The following is a 16,234-nucleotide window of genomic DNA, read 5'->3' on the forward strand; positions in this document are numbered from 1 at the left end:
TTGGGGTCAGCACGGGGGAGCCAGAGGGCTTGCCTTCACCTAAATCAGAAAACCAGGCTTGGGACCCGGGGACCTAGATACCTTGTGGGATGGGGAAACTCTACTGGGAAAGAGACTGCCTGCTTCCTCCTGAGACTTTCTGTAAGGAGTTCTCTCTTTTCCTGTAGCCAGGTTGAACTACTCCCTGGGGCAGCTGGGATGGGGGTCAGGACATAGTGGACGCCAAAAACCATTGCTTCTAGCTGCCGTGCACAGGGAAATCATAGGCAAGAACTGTTTGTAGAGGGGGCTAATGTCAGGAACTCTCACCTTAAATGACAGTTCTCAATTGTTGTCACTCATGGGAAGGAAAAGGAATTGTGTTGGGAAGCCTCTTCCTTACCCGGGAGGAAGAAAATGCCCCTACCTCTATCAAGTTTGGACCCATAGGGCTAAAAATGGTGCAGGATTGGGAAACAGTTTTGAAAAGGAAGGCTCTGTAGGATATGAAGACCATTTTTTCTTGTTCTTCTGCCTCTCCACAAGCAACCCTTCCCTCTCCCTTCCTCAAGTTCTTTTTTTTTTTTTAAAGATTTTTATTTATTTATTTAACAGAGAGAGAGAGAGAGAGAGCACAAGTAGACAGAGCAGCAGACAGAGGTACAAGGAGAAGCAGGCTTCCTGCCAAGCAGGGAGCCCGATGCGGGGCTCAATCCCAGGACCCTGGGATCATGACCTGAGCCGAAGGCAGTTGCTTAACCAACTGAGCCACCCAGGCGCCCTCCCTTCCTCAAGTTCTACACAGACATGGGTTGCCTCCTTTATATATAGTAATGGGGAGCTCTATCCAAGGCACTCAAAGCAGAGTCTGTCCTGCTTCACCCTTGGCCTTGGGCCCCATCCCTGCCTAGACCAGCTGCCTTCCAGCAGGGCTGAGGCTAGGATGCATGAGGCCAGTTAGACCTCCCCCGACCTTGGCATTTCAGGACGGGGGCAAAGATCCGAAAGAGAGTTCCTGAGGAGATAGATGCTGGTAGTGACTGGGGAAAAAAAAGAAATGCTAAAATAAGAGAAAAATTATACTTTAAAGAAGGTATGTGGGTGGGGATGGGGGGCGGGCACAGTTGGAGGCAGCTGAGTTTTCCATTTTGAATTTCAGAAGCAGAGAAAAGCTGCAGGAGACTGAGTTCTAACTCAGCCGTTCCATCTGAGAGACTGGTGAACACAGAAAGCCTGTCTTAAACAGGGTGGTCTGTGACCACAGGGGACGTGGCGTGAATGTCTGAGAAGTGAGGGCAGGGTTCACGTCCCCCCAGCCCCCAAGAATTAGTCCAATTCAACACTCACATGTTGAGATATGAGACACAGTGTTTTCAGGAGGAAAACGGGGTAATCGGAACGTCAAACTTACCCCTTATTGGTGACAAGGCAGAGTGCTGTTCTTTTTCAATGATATTGGCTGTTCCTATCAATGGGATAATTTATTACCCAATTACCATATTTGTAAATGCTTTGGAAAACTTCACCCAAGTTGAACAAATAGATTTAGAGGGGGAGAGGGAGGTCCATTGTCTTAATTACTAACCCCTCCTTAAAATTCATTCAGCTGAGTCTGTCATTTCTTCAGCCCCTTAATGGGGGACTTAAATTAGCGCTGTAGGTGGTAAGAGTACAGTGAGCCACAGGAGAGGAAAATCATCAATGACCAACAGTGACTTGTGCCCGGAACTGTTCTAAGTGCGATATGAGTCCTCGCTCATAGTCTCCGCCCAGCCATCCCGTAAAGCAGGTGCCATTAATAGTCCCATCTTCTAGAGGAGGAAAGTGACGCTCTGAGGAAGGTCGGAACTTTCCCAAGGGAAGTGGCTACCGGCAGTGCTCTTTCCACTGGGTGGTGCTGCCTCTCTGACCCTGGGCAGACCCCGGACCCTGGGGACTGGCTCCCCACCCCACCCCCCGCCCAAACCGATGCTGCAGGGGAGTGTACAGGACCTCTGTACAAGATCAGTTCTGTGGGGTTGTCTTCCAACTTTGGTAGGCCACTGTGAGGATTAAGTGGGAAGATGTCTCATAATCCGTGCCCCCCCACGCTTGACACCCGGTGAGTGCTCAGTCAGAGCTGAGTATCATTTTCATTTTCCCTTTCTTATTCAGAGTCCTGGATCCCAAGTCTGGTCATTAGGGGTTCTCTTACAGATTTCTCTGCAGATCCAATAAATTCTTGTTGAATAAATTCTTCTCCTACAATTGTTCCTACTATTAACAGCAGAAGCTGTTGTTGAAGTACCAGGCAGTGGACTAGCAGCTTTGCAAAATACACCTCATTTTATCTTAACAGCTACTTGGTGAGGGAGATATTATTTGCACTTGACAGAGGAGGAAATGGGTTTTGAGAGAGTAGGTAACCTGCCCAGGTGACAGCGCTAGTTAGCAGCAGATCCAGGACTCAAACCACTCAGCCCAATTCCACAGCCCTTGTCTGCTGCATTGTACTGCATCGCTTTTCAGGGGGATCCGTCATCCTGCCCCCCACCCCCAAGGCACAAAGGCTAAAGAAATCAGTGTCCTGGCCCCAACAATAGTCACCTTCGGGACCACAGTGGAAATCCAGGGGTAGAGCCATCATCCGCCATAGCTCTCGGTACTTCATTTGGGGGGAGAAAATCAGTATTAGTTTTAAAGTTTGTTCTCAAGAATCAAATGTTTATTAATCCTACCTGCCCTGTTGTCAGGACTGTTTTGGGTGCCATGGAAAAATCCGAAGTACAAAATGGGTTATAGTCTAGTTGGGGAAATGGGACCAGCATACTTGGAACAATGGGCATCTCTAAATAGCTGGTGTACCTTCTCGGATATTAAAATGTGTTGTAGAGCTTCAGTAACAAAACCAAGTTAACACTGGGATATGAATAGAAAGATCAACCAGTGGGAAGATGAGAAAAATCCAGAAATAGGGCCCAAACACTAAAGAGAAATTAGTATTCCATGAAGCTGGTATTTCAAATTACTGGGGGAAACAAAATGTATTCTTTAATAAATAGGCAAGGGACAAAGGACAGGAAGAAGGGGGGAAATAGCTAAATCCCCACTTTACTTCTCACTCAAAAATAAAATCCAGACAGAACCAGGATCAAACATAAAAATGTCAGTTATAACAGTACTAGGAGAAGACAAAGGCATTTTTGTTTTGTATTTGGCAATCTTGCAGTAGAGAGGGCCTTTCTAAGCAAAACGCCCAAAGCCAGAAGAAAAACCTGATAAATTCGACAACTTTAAAAATTTAAATTTCCACATGGCAAAAACATAATCAAATAGAGGTTCCCCCGCCAAAAAAAGAAGAAGCAATTTAAAAGCCAAACAGTAAATACTTTGTAACACATGACAGACAGAAGTCTATTTTTAATTTTTTAAAAAGCTTTTACAATGTAGTATGAAATAAATTCAACACCAAAAATGCGCAGGAGGACACAGAAAGGCAGTTCACAGAAGAAGACATACAAATGGATTATAAGCAAGTGAAAAGCTGATCAGCCTCACGAAGAATTGCAAACTAAGTCAGGATATACTTGTTTTTTTTTTTTTTTCAATTTTTTTCATTGCGGCAAAATACACAGAACATGAAATTTATGTTCTGAAACATTTTTAAGCTTACAGTTCCGTGACATTAAGTACTCACATTGTTGCATTCACATTGTTGTGCGACCTCCACCACCATCACTCTCCAGAACTCTTTTTTTTTTAAACTTTTTATTTATTTATTTATTCATGAGAGACAGAGAGAGAGAGGCAGAGGGAGAAGCAGGCTCCCAAGGAGCAGGGAGCCCGATGTGGGACTCGATCCCAGGACCCTGAGATCATGACCTGAGCTGAAGGCAGATGCTTAACCATCTGAGCCACCCAGGCGCCCTCCCCAGAACTCTTTTTATCTGGCAACACTGAAGCTCTGTACTCACGACACACGAACTCCTCACGCCCCAGCCTCTGGCAGCCGACTGTTCTGTTTTCTGTCGCTATGAACTTGAAGACTTCAGGTACCTCCTCTATGCGAACTCACACAGCATCTGTCTTTTGTGGATGGCTTATTTCACTTAGCATAATATCCTCAAGGTTCGTTTATGTTGTGGTACATTGCAGAATTTCCTTCCTTTTTAAGGCTAATATTCCATTGTGTGTACAGACCACATTGGCTTATCCATTCATCCATCCAGCGATGCCTGGAGTGCTTTCATGTTTTTGCTCTTGTGAAAAATGCTGCTATGAACATAAGCATATAAAGGTCTCTTTGAGGAACTTCTTTCCAATTTTTTGAGTGTATATCTAGAAGTGGAATTGCTGGATCCCATGATAATTCTATTTTTAATTTTTTGAGGAACCACCATATTGCTTCCCACAGCAGCTGTACCATTTTCCATTCCCACCAAAGTGCACAAGGGTTCCGATTTCTCCGCATCTTTGCCAACACTGGGTTTTCTGAGTTTTTTAAATAGTAGCCATCCTACTGAGTGTGAGGTGGTTTTTCATTGTAGTTTTGATCTTTATTTCCCTGATGATTAGTGAGGTTAAACATATTGCCATTTGCTTACTGGCCATTCGTATATCATCCTCTCTGGAGAAATGTCTATTCAAGTCATTTGTCCATTTTTGAATCAAGTTTTTGTTGTGGTGGTTGTGTTGAGTTTTACGAGTTCTCTATATATTCTGGGTAGTAATCCCATATATATAAATGTGTGTGTGTGTGTGTGTGTGTGTATACATATATACACACACATATATATGGGATTGAGATATGTATATGTCATATTTATGTATGACATTTAACCCTTCACATTTCCAAGGGTCAGAAGGTTTGGTGCTAAACAGTCAGCGAGGATGTGTGAAAATAAACCTCCTCACGTAGCACTGGCAGGAGGATGAATTGGCACAGCCTCTTTAGAGGGCGATTCGGTTGCATCCATCAAAAATTTAAACGTACGAACCCTTTGACCCAGTAATTCCACTTCCAGGATTTTATTATACAGAATCATTTACTCATGAGATCAAAGATATATGTCTATGGATGTTCACTGCAGCATCATCATAAACACAGAAAATATACATAACAGGTAGCAGTGCAAAAACTGTAATTCAAGGGTAATGGAAGGAATACCAACATGAAAAAGCAATGAGCGGGAAAATATGTATATTATGCTCCCATTCATGTGAAAAAAATGGGAATGGAATACACACGTGCATGCACATGCGAATGCACACGCGCGCGCACACACACACACACACACACACACACACCTGGATACGTATATGCATAGAAGATTTCTAAAAGACTCAACTCTAATTTGTTACCAGAGGTTGCTTTTCTGTTGCACTTTTACTTGTATGGCTTACATTGTCTATCACAGGCAGGTAGTACCTTTTAAATTAAATGTTTAAAAAATATATATAGTAGATCGTGATATTGGTTACATGAATCTATACATGTAAAATCCATAGAACTGTGCACCAAAAAAGTCCATTTTTACCATTAAGTAGTATAAAAAATAAAATGTGCCCCAAATGTATACTGTATATGGTATAGAGAAGTTCCAACATAATAGTACTCATGCTTTTCATTTACATTGATTAAAATAATAGCCTCTATAGAACTTTTAAGCAGACCTGTCTTTAGTGATTAGCTAACACTGAACACTTATGTGCTAAGCACTATTCCAGCCACTCAGGCTCACATAATTCTTCCCCCGACCCCAGCTATGAAGTAGGTGCTGTAAGTATGTGCATTTCACAGGAAAGGAGCTGGGGCCCAGAGAGGCTAAGTAACTGGCTCCAGCCTCCTGCAGCTGGCTCCAGAGTCAAGCTCCTCACCAGGACCCTACCTGCCTTCCCTAAGAGCATCCACGCACATTTGAAAATGGTAGAACATAGTTCACACACACACACTCACACATACACACAACACACATTTGCCTCCTCAGAAATCCAGGGGCTCAGGGGCCCCTTTTTGGACCGTCTATGCACTCCTGGCTTAGAAAAGATTCTGGGGAAGTTCTGGGGTGAAGGCGAGTTGCCATTGGTGTAAGGGTCGGGGGAGCTTTGCCAATAAGAGGGTCTCCACCTAGGACTAGAAGAGTGGGGAATTTGGGGAGCCCTAGAGGATGAGGAGGGCATGCACAAGGAAGACCGAGGAGGGCATGCACAAGGAAGACCAAGATGAGCGAGGGTCTAAAAGCGGCCATGGGGGTGCCCAACTGAAGTTGAGATGCATGTCGGGAAGTGGGGTGAAGGTCACAGGTCAGGGCGCACCTCAAAAAAACACGGCTGAGCAGAGGACAAAGATTACGTGAGGGAACTCCAGTAACCTCATCCGCTCTGTGGTCCACCGTTTTAAGCAGGAATGAGTCGGATGGAGGCTTTCCAGAAGCAGAGGGAGTCGTAGTGAGAAAGTGGCACGGCTCACCCCCCGCCAGGCCTCCCGGAGTGGGGGAAGCCGTGGCCGGAAGGAAACCGCGCTCGGTCCTTGTGAGCGGGCGAGGCCTGACATGTGTCTTGTGTTCTAGCCGTCACCTGCCCTCCCAACAGCCACTATGAGAGCTGCGTGGGTGTGTGTCAGCCGCGCTGTGCTGCCATCCGCCTCAAGAGCGACTGCAACCACTACTGCGTGGAGGGCTGTCAGTGTGACGCGGGCTACGTCCTCAACGGCAAGAGCTGCATCCTGCCCCACAGCTGCGGCTGCTACTCGGATGGCAAATACTACGAGGTAGGCGGCCCAGCCCTACCCGTCCCTCCTTGTCCGCTCAGATTTCCCTCCGACCCCAAGAGCTTGGTCACGGTTGACCAGTCCTCCCCCTTGGTTAGGAAAAGGGGGTGCTGGTCTGCAGGGAGGGGGGACAGGGCAAGCAGGCTAAGGAGAGGTCGGGTGAGGCCCTTGCTCACTGAGGAGCGGATGAGGAAGTGCGCTTGGGCCTCAGTCCCTTCCTGCCCTTGGCACTGGGAGGCCTCCGACACTTGCCCACGCTCTCCACTAGCATTTGCGTTTCTCTCCCTGCCATGCCTTTCTCTAGGCCCTTCTGATTTCCTGTCCTGTAAATCTCAATGAAAGCTTCTGGGGTGGCTATAGTTGGGAAATATGGTGGCTGTGAATCTGACATTTGCATCTGTCTTAGCTAAGGACATTTTTAACTGGAAAATATGGCGCTCGAGGCCAAGAGGAATGGCCTTCCTTCTTCGGGCTATTGAAGCTCCATGAAAGCATGTGAAGGCTACCATCTCCCCATATGCCATTTGTCACTCTGGGACCGTTCCCCCAGCGAGCTCTATCTGGACTGCTTAATGCTGTGCCTCCCACATTCTGCCCTCCGCTTCCCTCTCTATGGGGGCTTCAGCAGAGAGCTGATGAAGATGCCCTTTGTAGATGCCACTCAGTAAAACCTTATGTAACAGCTCGCTGAATCATTTACTTTTTGTACTTTGAGATCTTTCTTTATGTGCCGTAATACTAAGCTAGAAAAGGTCTTGCCTAGACAAAGTATTTAGTCTGTGGTTCTGCCTCAAGCCCAGTCTCTGCTTAAATGACGCACACATCTTACATTGGTGAGGAGGGAGGTAACAGCTGTAAGTATCGAGGACCTGCTGTCTGCAGGTCTCTGTGCTAGAGGTGCTGCTGGGGATGAGAAAGCCTGTCCCCTGCCTTGAGGAACTTAAAAGTCTATTCGGGAGAGAGAAACGTGCACGTTAAAGAACAAGAGAACGGTTACAAAATAACATATCGAGTGAGAAGTAATACCCTACAGAACTAATCAATTTTAAATGAAAAAGAATAGCAGCACTTAAAAAAAAAATCTAATTGGACCGTCTGGATTGGAACTAAATTAGGCAAAAAATAAAAAAGGTCTCCTTTTTGTAAAAATGCATCGCCTCGTTCAAGAACCATCAGGTTGACTTTATTCTGAGAGTAAATAAAAGAAAGGGAATGTGGGGATTGCTTTAGGTTCATGTTCAGTGGGAAATCTGCTTCAGTGTAGGAAGACAGAAGTGGGGCAGAAGATTAGAAAAGTAATCAAGGAAGACTTCCGGGGAGAGGTGGGTTTAGCTCTTAGGAATACCGCTTATTTGAAAGGCAAAGGCAGACCTTGTGAGAAAAAAATAACAAAATAACAATTTTTCTCACAGAGTCGGAGGAGAGATAACCAGACTCAAAGCTGAAAAAGCACTCTTGCAATCTCTGCTCCCGGGTCCAGAGACTTACTGAAGAGTCTGCATCCATTAGGGGTGTCATGCACCCCTCAACAGGGATGCCGGGTGTCCGTGGCATCATGGAACGGAGCCGGGTTTGAGCCTCGCTGAACCACACCGCTGGTGGTGGGACACTGAGCAAGCTATGTCATTTCCCTGAGCTTCGGGTGCCCTCTCCATGAAATATGGCTCTAATACCAGCACCGTACGGTTGTTGTAGAAATAATCTCCGCCAGGTTCCTCGCCTCGTGCCTGGCACCTACCAGCTCAGTAATTGGGAGATGCTATTGTGTTTGTTGTTTTTATTCCCTTGAGTAGCATTTTGTCAATAAAAAAATCCAGGCGTGTTAATGAAATGATGCATATAAAAGCCCTTGGAACTCTCAGGAAATGCAGGTAGAGAGAGCTCTCCGCAGCTATTAGCACTATAAACATGATTACCCGATTTTTATCAGAAAGTCAGTGGGTTTTGACAACGGCTTCTATCTGGAAAGTAGCAAACTTACAGAACAAATAATCCACATCTCCCTGCCACTTTTCAAACAAGCTTGGGGGCTTGGTTATACAACAAATTTCTTTGGAAATAAAGGGAGAACACATCTAGCCATTAGCATGTAGGGTACTCACCCAGCTGTCATTGCCAGGTCTAATTAAGGTAAAGAAAGCCACGCTGTGCCCAGTGACTTCCCTGTGAAGCTAGCTTCATGATCAAGTTCTCCTGAGGGATGAGTTATTTATCCTTTATCATATCCACATATGCCAGGTTATTTTTCTCTTTCTGCCCATGTAATGTCTGACTTCTTATCAGAGAGAGGCCAGACCATCCACTCAATTATTCTGCAAATCTGATAAGAGAAACCAAGTCAATTTGCAAGGCGGCTGGCATCCAGAATATTTTTCAGGTCTGGAAGGAGGGAAGCCTTGGTTCCAGGAATAACTTCACTTTGAGGACGAAAGAATCAGCAGTAGCATCTTGACGTGCACTGCACTGAGAAAACTTGTCCTGGAGATCTTGTTCTCTATCTATTTACCTTTGAATCTGATCATTATTGGTATGTGATAGCTGGGATTTTGATAAGTCTATCCATGAAGCCGGAAACAGTGACCAGACAGAAGCAAAGGCCTTCTTGTGCCTAGTTGACACATCTCTGGAGAGTGCTGTTCTGGTCAGTTGAATTAGTACCTACATCACAGGTCTTTCGAAGTGGTCTACTTGTTGAGACCACACCCCACCTGGACCATCATGACCAATTTCCAACTGTTCCCTGGAGTTCTCAATCTAGAACAAGGGCAAGTTCAAGAGCACAAACTCCACCAAGTACAATTGGGTCTACAGATGATTGCTTGTTTGGGAAAGAATAGGAAATTAAAGGCTGCCACCATGGAATATAGACTTTGCTACTGGTATTTTATGTAACTATGTAATTTCTCACCTTCTCAAAGAGGATGAGTGGCTCTTCTCCAGTAAGAACAGCATCTACGGTTTATTGAGTGCCTACGCTACGCCAGGAAACGTGCCTTATAAGGTCTTATTTAATTTAATCTTCAGGGCTGCCCTGCAAGACTGTATTATTACCTCCAATTGAGATCTGAGCAAACGGAGCCTCTGGGAGGTTGGTAGTGTTCCTCAGGGTGGACACGTAGAGTCCAGGGCTGGAACTGAAGCTCAGAACCTCCCTGTTCTCTAGATCCCTCCTTTCAGAACACATAGGAATGGAGGTCCTTGCCACCACAGGAAATTCCAAGTAGGTAGGTAAAGACAAAGTTTGGAATGGCTGTACTCACTGAATGTTGAAATGACTCATCATAGGAAGTGGTTATAACTTTCTTTTAACCTAGTTAAGATCTGAAGGGCCACTTTTATCATTCTTGAGCGAACTGAAATTTCATCCTCGAGGTGGAGCTGGTACTTTCCTACCAAATATTTTTCCTCTTCACCTACTTCCTCTAACATCTAAACATTCACAGGTTGGCTGTGATTAGGTCTACGATCCAGCTGTATAAGGGTCCCAAGTTCTTGACCGAAACCAATAAAGACTAAACTGCATGTTGGTCTGGCATCCAAGTGGCGTGGAACAGATGTCACATTTACACGGCAGCAAACCCCCTCCTGCTCGCTGTTGCAAATTCCAGCCCCCTTGGAGGGAGGCTAGCCCAGCCCCCAGCCCAGAACAGGGTCCAGATGGAGGCGCCCCCGGGGGCGCCCGGAGGGGAGGGCCCCCCCCCCCGGCCTGCCCACAGCCGGCATTTAACGCCCACCGCCTCTCTTGCAGCCCAAGCAGCTGTTCTGGAACAGCGACTGCACGCGGCGCTGCCGCTGCTTCCGGCGCAACCTGATCCAGTGCGACCCGCGCCAGTGCAAGTCCGACGAGGAGTGCGCGCTGCGCAACGGGGTGCGCGGCTGCTTCAGCACCAAGACCTCCTATTGCCTGGCGGCGGGCGGCGGCGTCTTCCGCACCTTCGACGGTGCCTTCCTCCGCTTCCCCGCCAACTGTGCCTTCGTGCTCTCCACCATCTGCCAGAAGCTGCCCGACATCTCCTTCCAGCTCATCATCAACTTCGACAAGTGGTCGGCGCCCAACCTCACCATCATCTCGCCCGTCTACTTCTACATTAATGAAGAGCAGATTCTCATCAACGACCGGAACACTGTCAAGGTGACAAGCCTGTGGTTGATTCTTAAGACACGCGCCCCGGAACAAGGGCCTGGCTAGGGGACCTTGTGGTTTTCCCGGATAACCCAATTGGAGGATAGTAAGTTGTTCCTCCGCATGTGCCCTACACAGATGACCAGATTTTCAGGAATGAAAGTCTAAAGATTCTGCAGCATGAGAACCGGCCCCGTTTTGTCCTTCACTGACCCTTCCGGGGCCACTAATGACAGCGTGGGTGCTAATAGAGTCTCAGGTGATAAAATGGTAGATAAGTCAGCTTTGACTCTGGATGAATTTCCAAAAAGCATCTTGTTTGTTTTTAAGAGCCTTTAAAAGTATTCTTGGCTCTGCTCAGCTGTATCAAGATGAGCTCTTTCATTTCTGCTATCCTTTCTAAAAGCCAGGAGAAGGCAAGCATTTGCCTATAAAAATAACGACCTCGCTAAAAACCTGATGGAGCCATCCCCCACTATCAGAGGGCTCCATGATGACAGAGCAAGTGAAAGAAAATGGGAGGCTGAATACTGTGCATTTCTCTTAGGTTGGCCCTCCCTTAGCCTGGGTGGCTGGTCTCTGGTGAATCTTAGACTGACATATTAAATAAATGTGAATCTCCAACCAACCCCCATAACTGATATGGCTCCCCAACTTGGATTCCTCCCGCCCCTTCCATGTAAGATATAATCTGCTCTGATAAACTTCTGAAAGCCACCTCCAGCCTCTCAGCTAAACCAGGCTGCTCACAAGCTGGCAGACCTGAAAGATGGCACCAGTCCCCAGTGCTGTGACTCCAGCTGGGGAGGGGCAGGTAGAGAGCCAGGACACACACATTAACGTTTTCCAGAATTAAGCATTATTGTGTGTATTCTGCTTTCTGCCACTGGCTCATTGCATTGAGCATGTCTTTGTTTGGAAAATCATCAGATAGCTTAGTGTCCAACATTAGGCAAAAGACTGGCAGTATTTTGCAAGCTTAAAAGGAAGAGTCTGGATTTTAATACTGGTTTTTAACTTCAGTGAAAGCTGCTACTGTTTTTGACACTCCAATTCTTCTTACAAATTGGCCCACATAGACACGACTGCATTGCTCCCGAATACAGGAGCTAGAAAGTCAAAATGACCACCCGAGAGAGCAAAACTGACATTATTGCTGAATAAAATACTCCAAGCTGGCCAAAATGGTAAAGAATCATATTGTCTAAAAGGCTTCTGCTTTTTTTTTTTTTATGAAACAAAAGTTACTAATAACTGGGGGGGGGGAATCAATTTATTTGGTAAGTACAGGAAAAGCACGTTATGTTCTGTCCTAAGGGCTAAGAAAAGAAACTGTTAGAAAGTAGGAGAATGATGAATGCAGAAAATACTGTGTCTATAGGACCTTTGGGGTGGAGGAGACCTCCAGTTTGGACCTTATACACAAGAAAACAATAAACATGGCAGTGATCCCCAGATTCATTTTAACCATGTTTGACACTCCTTCGCACAGGATTGGGATTTCATTTCAGTAACTGGTTTATGCTGGGGAAAGTTTTATACAAAAATCCAGCCATTTGTAGTGGGTTGTACTTTTATAATGTTTTCTTATCTTTCTGCCTCCACGTTTTGCTGCTTTGGGGGGAACTGAGGACAGTATGATGAGTAAATGCCTTTAAACTCTAAGGCAGTGTTCAGCAAGCTACAGAATTTGACCAAATCCACTTGCTGCCATTTTTTTTAAATAAAGCTTTATTGGAATGCAGCCTCCTTAATTTAATTACATATTGTCTATGGCTGTTTTCATGCCCTGAGAGCAGAGTTGAGTAGCAATAGAGATCATATAGCCCACAAAGCCTGTAAACATCTATAGTGGCCCTTGATAGGAACAACTGCCAATCCCTACTATAACTTACTTTCTCTCCCCCCTCTCCCACAGGTGAATGGCACACAAGTGAATGTTCCATTTATAACTGGGCTGGCAACCAAAATCTACAGCAGCGAGGGGTTCCTGGTGATAGACACCAGCCCTGACATCCAGATCTACTACAATGGTTTCAACGTCATAAAAATCAGCATCAGTGAGAGGCTGCAGAACAAAGTGTGTGGCCTCTGTGGCAACTTCAATGGGGACTTAACAGATGACTATGTGACCTTGCGGGGGAAGCCAGTGGTGAGCAGCGTGGTACTGGCCCAGAGCTGGAAAACCAATGGCATGCAGAAGAGGTGAGAGTTCCAGCCGCTAGACTTGGTGTCCCACATCCTCCCGTGTCCATGACAGGTGTTAATGAGGAGTGCACTCTCTATCGTAGCACCACTCATCTCCTGCAAAGAGCTGAGCCCTAGGTCTTTGGAGTTTTCATGAGACAAATAGGCACAGCAGAGGCCTCAGTAATTTCTTGAATGGCAGAGGAAGGAACCGGGCTTAGATGATATGATTCCAAGTCTTCATGTCATCTAGCCCTTGGCCGAACAGAAGAGGGTGCCCAGGATTAAACCCTGAGGTCTTGACCAGCTGCCCACCTGCTGGGACTTGGGAGAAAAAGTCCCTTGCTTCCCAGGTCTGGGTCTAATTATGTGCCCGTGACTCCCACCAGAATGCAAGTAGAGTTTGGTAGAGATCAGGAAAGCCTTTTCAAAAATGGAAGTCACCAAAGTTATTATGAGACCCCTCTCTTGCCAGTTGAGATAGAATGAGTTAAACAAGTTATTCCAAAGTTACTTAATTCAGATTACCTCTGAGCTGCTGAATTTTGTAATACATTTCTGGATCTATAGATATGCTTCTTTTTCATGCTATTTCTTTGCTTTTATAAAGGTTCCATCCCTTGTACTTTAGCATCAGCTAAATGTCCAGATGGGGAAATGACGCAGGTATAAACAGAATACTATCTCATAAATTAGACGATCCTGAATTATAGGACCCAGAGCTGGAAAAAACCTCAGGCAATATCTAGTCCAGTCTCTTCCTTTTCTAGGTGAAATGGAAGCTAGAGCAGAATGAATTACATGAGGGGCCTGTAAGTGGCAAAGTCCAGAATCTCCTCCTGAGGGGTTATGATTCTGTTTGAGCTTCTCCCTTCCTTTTCTTCCTTTATAAACTGTTTCAGCTGGATACCAATTTTCTTGTGACAGTTTTGCTTTTGGTCTCTGATAGCTATATGGGAAGTGGTTTAGAAGGCTTCTAGACAACTATTATACCAACTATCATTACTATTATTGATTAATAATAATAGTAACTCTCATTATTATTATGGTTGTTATTGGTTATTAAATCAATACCTGTTCATGGTTATTGTATCAATCCTATCGAAGGTTAACAGTTTTCATATCAGTATCTGCCTTTCATCTGACACGTTGGCCACTGACCCATTATTTTAGTTTACCCTCACTTCTCCCAGCGATAGCAACAGTAGGAATTACTGTGTCGCTTTCTTAGATGGATAGATTGAGGCCAGTAGCCCCTGATTCACCTAAGATCACATAGCTAATTAGTGTTTGGAATCCGCATACTTCACTGACTTCCGGGTTAGCAGATGAGGTAACAGGTGGGGTCTTCCCTCCCCGCGGGGATCTCAGGGGGCTGTTTGGGTCTCGCTACGTCTGACCAGACGTCTCACCTCTAGCTGCAACGAGCTGCAGTTCTCTCAGTACGCGGCCATGTGTGATAACGTGCACATCCAGAAGATGCAGGGTGACAGCTACTGCCTGAAGCTCACGGACATGAAGGGCTTCTTCCAGCCCTGCTACGGGCTTCTGGACCCCCTCCCCTTCTACGAGTCCTGCTACCTGGACGGTTGCTACAACCACCACAAGTCCCAGCTCTGTGGCTCCCTGGCAGCCTATGGGGAGTCCTGTCGCTCCTTCGGGATCCTCAGCACCGAGTGGATCGAGAAGGAGAATTGCTGTAAGAGAATTATTTTATCTCTGCGGGTTCTTTTCGAGCTAAGAGAACAGCCTTGCCGGCAACACCGCTTGGGCTAGGCCTGGCCGGCCTCCACCTTTAGCCATAGATCTGCCCCCAGGCTTAAAGAGTTGAGAGCTACAGCAGAGATTCTGTGGGGAGGGGGGCATTTCAGGAGAGCCTCACTTGCCTGTGGTTCCACTCCAGCTATGGAATTTGGGACACCAGCTTGGGCAGATGAGGTTCTTTGGGTTGGAGGAGCACCCATTTAGTGACTGATGAGGTAGAGGGATGAACATCCTGACTGCTTTCAGATCTCGAAACCAGCTCTTCTTGCCTCGTTGAACAGGGGTCAGAGCCCAGCTCAGAAAGGGAAGACATGTGGCAAGGGGCAAGCTGAGTTGGAATCGCACCAACTCTATCTGCCTGCCTTGCAAGGAAGCTGTGGTTGGATTTATGAAGGGATTGTACATATATTAAATTAGCTGATAAACCAATGGTCTATAGACTCCTTTTTTTAATTTAAATTCAATTAGCCAACATAGAGTACATCATTAGTTTCAGATGTAGAGTTCAGTAATTCATCAGTTGCACAGAACACCCAGTGCTCCTCACATCACGTGCCCTCCCTAATGCCCGTCACCCAGTAGATCTATAGAGTCTTATATTTTTTTCTGTAGTAAGAAAATCATCTTGATGTGTAGATCCATTATATCATTTGCTCATTTTCTTGCTAAGTTAATCAAACAAATGGAGCAAATATGTATATAAACACATATAAATGTGTCATCGCCTGTCTTTTTAATGCAGTATGAAATTGTGGCCAACAGTGTGTGTATTTTGCCAACCCGGTGTGCATCCAGGTACCAACACAAAAACTGGCACACTGCAAGACTGCATGCCTGTCAGTAAATTTGCAGACTAAACCTGACCAGGAGTAGGGATGCACTTAATTCAGAATCTAAAAACAACGTAGTTGATTAGAATATGTATCCAATGATTTCAGAAACTCTTAACAAGCAAATTACTAGTCTCTCTTGGAAATCAACGTACATTTTTTGATAACTTTAATATTTTACCCTGTTGTGTTAATAAGCAATAGTTTCAATAATTTTAAAATTAACTGTTTTGAAACTTTAAGAACTTCCCTCTGTATAAGGGCATGTCTTATTTGCCAATTGGTATATGGACCACCATATTGGTAAGGGAGGTGTTTTTTTCCTTCTGTGGGCTATAGCCTCCCCACTTTGTTATTCTCTTGGGCTGTTTTCATGTTGTGTTAATCAGCCATAACATTCGCTGAGTGGCCGTTGTGTGCACTGTGTAGGCACTGGACACACTGGTCAAGTGAAAGGATCTTTATAAAAGGAAGCCTTTAAAAATAAATGTATTTAAATTATGCTGATGGCTCTCCATTAGTGGTCTTTCTGGAAATTAAGACAGGGTGATGCCAAGCCATCCCGAAACTCCCATGTATTACAGTGAGTTACTTAGCAGAGGG

General features: G+C 45.5%; 1 protein-coding gene across 1 annotated transcript in view; it reads left to right on the top strand.

Annotated features, from left to right (window-relative positions):
- The window catches only part of TECTA (tectorin alpha), a 69,337-nt gene that overhangs the window by 42,323 nt on the left and 10,780 nt on the right, over positions 1–16,234 (top strand). Inside the window, exons 12-15 of the mRNA XM_025893827.2 lie at positions 6,528–6,727; positions 10,476–10,859; positions 12,769–13,055; positions 14,441–14,736. Coding sequence (XP_025749612.1) covers positions 6,528–6,727; positions 10,476–10,859; positions 12,769–13,055; positions 14,441–14,736 — 1,167 coding nt within the window. The remainder of the gene's footprint in view (positions 1–6,527; positions 6,728–10,475; positions 10,860–12,768; positions 13,056–14,440; positions 14,737–16,234) is intronic.

This window comes from Callorhinus ursinus, unplaced genomic scaffold, assembly GCF_003265705.2.
Source record: "Callorhinus ursinus isolate GAN/ISIS: 27379988/994484 unplaced genomic scaffold, GSC_fseal_2.0 scaffold19, whole genome shotgun sequence".
Lineage (NCBI taxonomy): Eukaryota > Metazoa > Chordata > Mammalia > Carnivora > Otariidae > Callorhinus > Callorhinus ursinus.